This window comes from Staurois parvus, unplaced genomic scaffold (assembly GCF_062004578.1).
Source record: "Staurois parvus isolate SC_StPar_1 unplaced genomic scaffold, SC_StPar_1.0 ptg000136l, whole genome shotgun sequence".
In the NCBI taxonomy this organism is placed as follows: domain Eukaryota; kingdom Metazoa; phylum Chordata; class Amphibia; order Anura; family Ranidae; genus Staurois; species Staurois parvus.
The window spans coordinates 13,056,877-13,067,437 of record NW_028317932.1 but is presented as its reverse complement, the minus strand read 5'-3'; the positions used below and the strand labels follow the sequence as shown (position 1 = coordinate 13,067,437).

Below are 10,561 nucleotides of genomic sequence, written 5' to 3'. Positions count from 1 at the left end.
AGGCAGCCACGCGGTAGAGGGACACAGGACTGCACCGGAAGTGGTTTGTCTCCCGGATGTAGTGACTACCGGTTGGCACGCTGTGCTGTCTCGTGCTTGGTGATGCCGGGGGATAGTCGGCGTGTGCGGGGCCCGGAGGACGGCTCTCAGAGCCCGGCGCTGTACGCTGTGAAGGAGGAAGGGAAGGGGCTGCGGGTTGGTCGGGGCCCGGCGGAGCAGCGCGGGGTCTTTGTTCGGGCCGGTTTCCTGAGCCAGGCGGTGGGCTCAGCCTATGTGGAGGTGGCGGAGGGCAGTAAGGTGCTGAGTGGAGTGTGGTGGGGGTCCGGAGAGGGCCGGCTGAACTGTGACCTGCGCTGGGCCCGTTTCTCCTCCCCCTCAGCGGGCACACAGCGGAGGGGCGGCGGGGCTCTTCTACTGCAGCAGAGTCTGGAGGCCGCGGTGCGGATGGACCGATACCCCCGGGCCGAGCTCGTGGTGTCTGTGCTGGTCCTGGAGGATCGGGGCTCCGCACTGTCTCTGGCCATCACCTCTGCCGCACTGGCCCTGGCCGATGCCGGCATAGAGATGTACGACCTGGTGGTCGGGGCCGCCGCCTCCAGGGGAGACAACGGGGACATTGTGCTGGACCCCACCGAGGGCGAGGAGGATTCCGCCGCCAATATGTGCCTCGCCATCATGCCCACCCTCAACCAGGTGTGTACCGGAGATAGCGGACTGCATGTAATAGAGGCATGAAGTGCTGGGTACCTCATCACCTCTCAACCAGGGCTGTCCTGGCGATTCCGGGCTCAGTCACCAATGCTGATTGTTTGTGAGATTTGTGGGCTTTTAGTAATATCACATGCAGTACGTAAAATGTTAACCCAACATGTTGAATTTGAGGTCAATATCACAAGAAAAGGTAGACAAATCATTAGACTAGGTGTAGTCAACCTCTGAGAGGGCGAGATCTACCTGAGCAACATAAAACAAACTGAAGATCACCAGGACTTGGCGCCTTTTTAAAAAAATAAATAAATAAAAGAAATGTGGACTTAAAAAAAACAAATCCTTCCCTAGTTGGATGGTGCGTCAATCCAATGCTGCATCTGTCCCCCTCTGGATCTGCAGTGAGGACCTAGCAATCAAACACTGCTGATCGCTGAGTTCTCCTGTCTGCTCTGCCTCTCCGGTGCTCACTGGAGCTCTGGGCTGTGGAGGGGGTGGGATCAGCTGGCACAGGTTCTCTGTTGATTGCTGAGAGGCTCAGCCAGGTGCTATTCCAGGCTTCTGGGTGGATCCCAACCATAAGCTCTGGATCCTTTCAAGGCCAGGACCAGCTGATGTCAGCCAATAGCAGATGTTAGCCTGCTGTCCTCTAAAAAAAAAAAAAAAAAAAAAAAAACGACACAGGAGTGTAGAATGAACTGCACTCTTGTGATCCATAGGAGAACAGCCAAAAGAGCTTTGGATATGCTTCTTTAACTAGCAAGTCTTACCTAAATAGGAAAACTTAGCCAAATATAATAAACAAACTTCACTGTAAAATTATAAACTTGGCGTACCTTAAAAAGTGGACATTGTCAGTCAGTAGAGCAGTGAATAGTCTGTAGTTTTTTTATTTTTACTATTTTATTTATTACAGTGTTTTAAAAAGCCTTGTTTGGAGGCTTTGGTGAAATATCGGGTCTAAATAAACCCTTGATGTCTCACTTTTTAGACAGAGAAAGGTACTGAGGACAGAGATTCTCCAGTCTTTCTCCGCAGCCTCAGCTGCACTGGACAGTGAATGAATGGGAAGTGCTCTGTGCTGAGCAGCTTCCTGCTCATTCACAAACTGAAGCATAGTAAACAAAATGTACGATGTTTCAGTTATGAATGAACACAGAGTGATCAGTACTGCTCACTCACTGTGTTTAAAATGATAAGGCCGGTAAATGCCATATTTACTGGTCTCTTCCCCTGCTATCCATCTTTAAAAGATCCCCTCCAGCAGCCAATGGGAGAAAAGGGGAGCCAGCAGTGCCCCGTTTCATATTTCTGTAAGATCCATTATCCAAGGAGGAAAAAAATATGGGTTAGTTCAGATAGGAACTTACACCTGTTCTGCATGCAGGCTTCCTTTGTCTTTGAGCCTGCTTTGTCCCTAGGCTGCATGTGGGCAGCCTGTAGTGGTGAAAGCAGCAGCTGTATGAACACAGTCATATACCAAAATTTTACATGCGGGTAGGAGCCTAATCCATACTGTCTGCATTCAGATCTGTGTACACGCTTCTGCCTACACGGTAAATTTTGATATGCTGCTGTATCCATGCATCATCTGCATCCACCTCTGTAGACTGCCTGCACACAGCATAGGGTGGATGTGGGTGCAATAACAAAGAAAGCTTGCCCGCAGGATCGGGTGTTGGTGCCTGTATGAACAAAGTGTATAAAAGAAAGAATGGACAGAATAGAAAAAATAAGATGGCGTGAAAGAAATAAACCCTCTAAATCAGTAGTTTACAAACTGCGGCCTTTTACTTGTATCCAGCCCTTTGAGGCATTATTCCTGCCACTGACTAACAATAGAGCATAATGCCTGCTACTGACACAAACAATGGGGCACTATTCCTCCTTCTGGCATCAACTATTTCTCCCCCTAATACCAAAGGTAGGGCATTGTTTATGCAGGCCATAGATGGGGAGAAAAACGGCAGATTTTTCTTTTAAAAAACGAAAATTCGGTCGTTCAAGCGGCCGACGTTGCCATCAATGGTAAAAAAAATCGGCCGATTTTCATCCCTTCTACAGCCAGCAAAAAGTGTCCCTGAAGAGAGCTCTGCTATTTCTGACAGTTCCTTGACATTTACAGCGGTTGAAACATTGTATCTATTTATTTCCATTTAGGATACAGATGTTTTTATTCGGAAACAAATAGATACAATGTTTCAACCGCTGTAAATGTCAAGGAACTGTCAGAGAACTGTCAGAAATAGCGGAGCTCTCTGCAGAGACACTTTTTGCTGGACTGGAATTATTCTTATTTTCATCCTACTTCTTCTTCTTCATCCTCATCCTCTTCTTCTTCTTCTTCATCCTCTTCTTCTTCTTCTTCATCCTCTTCTTCTTCATCCTCATCCTTCTTCTTCATCCTCATCCTTCTTCTTCTTCTTCATCCTCTTCTTCTTCTTCATCCTCTTCTTCTTCTTCATCCTCATCCTCTTCTTCATCCTCATCTTCTTCTTCTTCATCCTCATCCTCTTCTTCTTCCTCATCCTCTTCTTCATCTTCATCCTCATCCTCTTCTTCTTCATCATCATCATCCTCTTCTTCTTCTTCATCCTCTTCTTCATCCTCTTCTTCTTCATCCTCTTCTTCTTCCTCCTCTTCTTCCTCTTCTTCTTCATCCTCATCCTCTTCTTCTTCTTCTTCATCCTCTTCTTCTTCATCATCCTCTTCTTCTTCATCATCCTCTTCTTCTTCATCATCCTCTTCTTCTTCATCATCCTCTTCTTCTTCATCATCCTCTTCTTCTTCTTCATCATCTTCTTCTTCTTCATCATCTTCTTCTTCTTCATCATCCTCATCCTCTTCTTCATCATCCTCATCCTCTTCTTCTTTTTCATCATCATCCTCTTCATCATCCTCATCCTCTTCTTCATCCTCATCCTCTTATTCATCCTCATCCTCTTCTTCATCATCCTCATCCTCTTCTTCATCTTCTTCATCCTCATCCTCTTCTTCTTCATCCTCATCCTCTTCTTCTTCTACTTCATCCTCATCTTCTTCTTCTTCATCCTCATCCTCTTCTTCTTCTTCTTCATCCTCTTCTTCATCCTCATCCTCTTCTTCATCCTCATCTTCTTCTTCATCCTCATCCTCTTCTTCATCCTCATCCTCTTCTTCATCCTCATCCTCTTCTTCATCCTCATCCTCTTCTTCATCCTCATCCTCTTCTTCATCCTCATCCTCTTCTTCATCATCATCCTCTTCTTCATCATCATCATCCTCTTCTTCATCATCATCATCCTCTTCTTCTTCTTCTTCTTCTTCCTCATCTTCTTCTTCATCCTCTTCTTCCTCCTCCTCTTCTTCTTCCTCCTCTTCTTCATCCTCACCCTCTTCTTCTTCTTCTTCATCCTCACCCTCTTCTTCTTCTTCATCATCCTCACCCTCTTCTTCTTCTTCATCATCCTCTTCTTCTTCTTCTTCTTCATCATCATCCTCTTCTTCTTCTTCATCATCCTCTTCTTCTTCATCATCCTCATCCTCTTCTTCTTCTTCTTCATCATCCTCTTCTTCTTCTTCATCATCCTCTTCTTCTTCTTCATCATCCTCCTCCTCCTCTTCATCCTCATCCTCTTCATCATCCTCATCCTCTTCTTCATCCTCATCCTCTTCTTCATCCTCATCCTCTTCTTCATCCTCATCCTCTTCTTCATCCTCATCCTCTTCTTCATCCTCATCCTCATCCTCTTCTTCGTCTTCCTCATCCTCTTCTTCTTCATCCTCATCCTCTTCTTCTTCATCCTCTTCTTCATCCTCTTCCTCTTCTTCTTCTTTTTGTCTTCCTCTTGCAGGTCACTGCTCATGCGCAGTTTTTTTATCGGTAAAAAATCGGCCGATTCGCCCACTAATTGCCGCGAAAATCGGCCGATCGGCAAAATCGGCCGATTTTTTTCCAACTTTACCGAAAAAAAAAAACGGCCAAAATACCGAAAAACGGCCGACCAAATCGCCCACTAACGATCCGAAAATCGGCCGATTTTATTTTCGGCCGAAAAATCGGCCGATTTTCGACCCATCTATGGCCTGCATTACTCCCATTGGGCACAGCTGGCCCCCCTAACGTTTAAAGGACAGTAAACTGGTCTTTTGTTTGGAAAGTTTGGAGACCCCTGTCCTAGAATACAGTATAAAGAAGATTTGGCCTGAATACATACCTAGGTTAGGAAAACAGATTACCCTACTCTACAATAAATGTGAAAGCTGTAGGTTGGGTACCGGTGATTTAGATGTTAGAATAAAGAGCACAGAACTATTGTGTGACACCTTCATTAAACATTATTAAAGTAGAAACTACCGGTACTCGCAAATGCGTTTTGTTATATAAACAACATCCAGGAAGAGACCTGCTCAGCCATCAGTGCACAGAAGAAATTCCCCAAAGTAAATCTTGTCATAGTGTGAATCACCACTGACCGAGCTTTGCACTCTTTTTCATAAAGGTGTCACACAAAGTTTCTGTGCTTTTTTTGTACTATAGTGTTTATAAAGATTCCCTGTCTGGAGGTAGCAGCAATGGCGAGGATACTGAGTAATACATTTACAACAACAAAAAAGAACATTTATCTGGAAAGACATATTCCAAAGTTTACCTGCTGCAGTAATGTATCCCTTCTTTCTTCCTGAGTGCTGACTGTATCTACATGCCTGTACCAGGGATTTAACATTTAATTGTATATTACTGAAAAGGCATGAGGTGCTGTATGCCCCTTTGCAATCCACAATCAGTTATGTAATATAGGGGAGGCATGAGGTGCTGTATGCCCCTTTGCAATCCACAATCAGTTATGTAATATAGGGGAGGCATGGAGTGCTCTGTGACTTAGTCATCTCCAACATCAGTCAGGTGTGTCTACTGTACCATATATAATTAATATACTGTATACTAATGTAGGAAATGCATGAGCTGTGTTCCTCATCCTCCTTTCTACCGTCATGTTTGATATACGTCATACATGTGCAATTTACTTTGGGTCACCCACCACCTCTGATAAGCAACACAATTAAGTACAGCAAATGACCAGAATCTGTCCTTGTTTACACAGGTTTCAGGTCTCCTCTGCACTGGAGAATGGGAAGGAGACAGCCCAGTGGAAGCCATGAAACTTTGTATGGAGGGATGTCAGCGTCTCTACCCAGTGCTACAGCAAAGCCTCCTCAAATCTACTAAGAAAAAAGTTCCGGCACCAGTGCCTGATGCCAGCTAGCCAAGCTGAGATTGCCAAAATCTAGCTGGTCTCTGGCTCCTCACCTCATCACAGCACCAGGACTGAGCTCTCTATATTTGCGTCTTGATAATGTGACATCACCAGGATCCAGACTGATGTCAGGAAATGTGTCATTAGCAACATGTCCATCTCGCCATACAGAGCTTTTATTGGTTGGTGGAGATTCTACTACTGATTAACCAGTCCTGACTGACGTCAGTTACAAATGTTCAGCTATCTGATGTCAACAAGATACGTGTACTTCTGAGTAGCTTCTCACACCACCTGTGGTTGCACCTTGTCATCAGGATCGAGATCTGAGTCATACAATTTGGAACATACTGTTTGTGGCTGTGGTAAGCGTGGATCATCGTACCCAACATACACCAGTCTGAATGTACTGACGTAGCTCCACCTTTGAGGAGTCAGCAGGGATGTGTGAGGAGGAGACTTCTACAGTCACCCATTCTAGTGCTGACCCCATGTTGTCCTGTCTCCCTTCTGATCTGATTTCTGTGAAATTGTTTTTCAGTAGTTGAAAGAGAAACTTTGTTCCAAACATGTTTACCAGTTGAGAAGTGGATCCAAAAATAAATGTTTATATTTTCCTTACACTTCTTTCCAATGATACTTATTTATGATGCTATCTTTAACTTCTGTTTCTCAATGATTTAACTCTTTTGCTGCTAGATCAATTTTTTGCATATGTAAAAATGCACATTTTAGGCCTGAAGATTAGTTAAAACCCACACCATGTTTCCTGAGAGCACAGACTGGAGAATAAAATGGTGTTAATTTTAACCACTTGCTGACCGACTACATATACAAATTTCCTGTGAGCAAGTGGTCATTCCATGATCTTGTTATTGTTTTTTCAGCCTGCCATTGGCTGATTTACAAAAGTGAACCAGATGGCTTTACAGGCACCCGATCACTTTAACAGCTCTGTGTAGGGCTGTCCGTGGTGATTCCCAGGCTCCTCTGGTTCTCCAGACAGCCAAGGAACCAGTTAGTGGCCAGGACAGCTTCACACAGAGGAGATGGAGGAACATTCATTCCCCCGTCTTCTTTGTGATTAATTAACCTGGAAGCGACAATGATTTTGTCAATTCTGTTTCAGAGCTGTCAGTCCCTGGATGTTACATAGTTGGTAAGTTGAATAAAGACATCAGTCCACATCCAGTTCAATTTGTGATATTGTGTGTGTGTTTATATCACAAACCTTTCCCATACTCCTGTATATTGTATTTACTAAGATGCCCATCTAAAGAATTTTTTTTAAATTGACACTCTCCACACCTATCTCACACCACCAACTATGGAAGTGAATTCCACATCCTTACTGCTCAAACAAAGCACCTCCTACACAATTTGCAAGTAAACCACTTCTCATCCAACCTCATTGAGTAGCTGCTTGTCTTTTTAAGCGACCTGAAACTGAATAGTTTTCTCCTTATGTGAGAATCAAAATTTAGATACTTGCAAATTGCTATCATATCTCCTCTCTAAGGAGAATAAGTTTAATGATTTGTAGTCACTCCTCACAGGTTTTCCAGTCCCTTTTTGTTAACTTTGTTGTCCTCCTCTTGACTCACTCCAGCACATCCCTTCTGAGAATTGGTGACCAGAATTGGATAGCACATTCCAGGTGTGGCCGAACCAGAGTTTTTGAAAGTAGTAGAATTATAGTTGCCAGTGCGGCAGCTAACCAAGCACGATCTCTGCTTGGTTAGCTGCTTTGGACGGTAGGGTCAAGAGTGGGAGCAATAATTCTGGGGCTATAATTCATGATTAACTCTACACTGATAACCTGTAAAGGCTCTTAAAGCATCATCTATGGACCATTTTAGGTACCGTAGTTTGTCAGCATTTCACAGAAGTGCACAGTTTTGGATCTTGGCAGTATGGTATCTAGTTGATGCAACTTCATCTTTTATATTTTCCCAACAATTGCATATTTTACTGTGTTCACTAAAATTCATTTTAGTGTATTTTTCCTTAAAAGTTGCATTTGTTAAATAGCTGTGCAAATATTATGCAACATAAAAAATTGCAAAAGCTACCATTTTATTTTCCAGTTGACCTTTCAGAAAATATGTAATGGGTGGAAGTTTTAAGCAATTTCCTAGAACAAAAAATTCAGATTTTAGCGTGTGTGAAAAGTTGTTTCCCCAGACAGCAAGTGGTTAATTTTAATGTCACTTAAGCTCATCGGTTTATCCAATGCATTCCTTTCAGTACACAATACATTGTTTGTTTTACTGAATACAAATGCAACATATTACCCTATTGTATGGTAAAATATAAAAGATTATATTCCTTTGAGTAAATAGATACCCAGCATGTCAAGCCTTAAAGTGCATGCACCCCTAAAGAAGTGACAAACTTCAGTACACAATATTATGCATAGGTGGCACTTTGAAATTCCTTACAGGTCATCAGTTTAGAGTTAATTACAAATGATGGCTATAGCAGTTTTCATACGTATGTGCTCCTGACGCATGCATTTATGTTCACGTGTGTGACTCAAAAATATATATTTTTTTTGGGAAGTGGTGGGGTATGTGTGCAGGCGTAATCTTTTTTTTTTTTTTTTCTCTTAACATCAGGTGCTGACAAGACAAATCGGGAATATTCCCTTAGCTTAGTGAATGTGGCAAATAAAGAAATTGCAGTCAGATACTACTCCCCTTTATTTCAGAGCTGTGTAGATCTCACCTCAGAGACTTTCATGTTCTGTTTACCTGTCATGAGACTGGCAATATCCTTTCTTCAGTTGACAAACATGGGTAAAGGAGGTACTTAGCCTTGGTGCACTCTTGCTGTACCTGCACTACCTGTTTCCTTTTGGAGTTTTTTGTTTATACTAAAGTTAAAAAAAACATGCTTGTATTAGGTTAGTGACTCTTGATTAGGGTGATGGGCTGTTGGTTGTAAGAAGCCAGTGAGTGAATCCAGCATTACTATGATGGTCCTTCTGACGCTTGCAGTTTGTCAGTGACTTGTGAGTAAATCCAGAATCAAATTGAGCCCTGAGTTTCCACCTTTAAAAGCCAAGTCAGTAATGGATTCTTCCATGGGAATCATCACAGGTTCCCTTTAAAGCTGATCTCCATATTTTGATATACTTCAGGGATGTACAATTCATATCGCCCGACACCCAGGACATGTAGGTTTTTTTTTTTTTTGCCTTTAGCCCTGCTGCAGGCAAGCAGCAGGGGTCACCTGTCAGGTGGAAGCATTGGGGTGGCAGCGCTGTCAGCCGATTGCTTCCACAGTGCCAGCTGCCGCCCACTATATGTCCCAGGCTCCGCTTGCTCATCTACAGGCATGTGTTGCGTATTGCTGCGCATGCCAGAATGAGAGCAATAATTCTGTGCCCTAAAATTAACTTGTGTATTTTTTACTAAAATTTGGGGTTTCCTAGACCTTTGTGATAATATCGTCTGACATAAAAAATTGGAACTACCACTATTTTATTTTCTAGGGTTTCTGCTTTCAGAAAATATTTCATGTTTGGGGTTTCTGTGTAATGTTCAGGCCTTAAATTATTTTTTAAATGTGTGCAAAAATGGCTCTGGCAGAGAAAGGATAAGTCTGACACGCCCCTTTCCTGACCAGCAGCTAATCAGTGCTCATTACACTGCCAGGGGTATCCCCCCTCCCTGCTGGTCCACAGCTGCGGTGCTGGAGACAGGCAGGGAGGGGAGGAGGAGGAGATAATCGGGGCAATGTTAAAATTATTAAATGTTTAAGTCGTCATAAAGCCCCTTTTGTTTTTGAAAACCCCAGACATCCTATAAATCACCTCAGATTTCAATACGGTTTTGGTTAAAAAAAAAAATAAAAAATTTTCATCAGGACAAGTAGAGTGGGACACAGATTTAGTCCCTGGACAAGTAGTTTTTTTAAAAAAAATGTCCACACCTCTGTACTTTACATAGTTCATTTGGGCCAGCTTGATAGCTTCCGGCAGGATAATGCATCATGTCACAGAGCTCAAATCATCTCAAACTTGTTTCTTAAACATGACAATGAGTTCAATGTACTCCACAGTCACCAGATCTCAATCGAATAGAGTACCTTTGGGATGTGATGGAAGGGGAAATTCACATCATGGCTGTGCAAATCCTTCATAAGTCATAAGTGACAAACACATGTGCCCAAATTTGCATTGAAATTATCCAAAATTAAACATATGTCCATCAAAAACATTAAGTTCCAAATTCATCATAAATCACTTCTACATCCACGTGGTGAACTTGCTGTATGCGGTGTTTGAAATTCACCATACGATATTCAACAAACAGTTTTTAGAGTGAATTGTGCCTTTAATACTGCTGTGCTTCATGCGCTATTCAAATCTAACCGAAGTGCAATAGTGTCCCTCTTCAGTGTCCACACACCCCTGACACACTATCGCGCTCACCTTAATGTCTGACGTGTATCCCAGGTCAAACTGCGCTTTACCCTTGTGACAGGGTAGGTATATAGATGTAACTGCTCTTCCACTGTCAGGTATATTACTGCTCTTCCACCGTCCGCTTACTATCTCCTCCAACTCCACTCCATACATATGAAAAATATACTCCTAGTGTAATATTGTA

General features: G+C 42.9%; 1 protein-coding gene across 1 annotated transcript; it reads left to right on the top strand.

The window, feature by feature from the left end:
- Positions 1-24: 24 nt before the first annotated feature.
- On the top strand, positions 25-6,566 carry EXOSC6 (exosome component 6). The gene is made up of 2 exons (XM_089673196.1): positions 25-693; positions 5,793-6,566. Exons 1-2 carry the CDS (start codon positions 103-105, stop codon positions 5,952-5,954), a joined length of 753 nt encoding a protein of 250 aa, XP_089529322.1. The 5' UTR covers positions 25-102; the 3' UTR covers positions 5,955-6,566.
- The last annotated feature ends 3,995 nt before the right edge of the window (positions 6,567-10,561 follow it).

Bases quoted from the DNA above. Each gene is read 5' to 3' on its own strand.
- EXOSC6 (XM_089673196.1), top strand. From the start codon at position 103: ATGCCGGGGGATAGTCGGCGTGTGCGGGGCCCGGAGGACGGCTCTCAG. The intron at 694-5,792 runs GTGTGTACCGGA...TTGTTTACACAG, and splicing joins TCATGCCCACCCTCAACCAG to GTTTCAGGTCTCCTCTGCAC.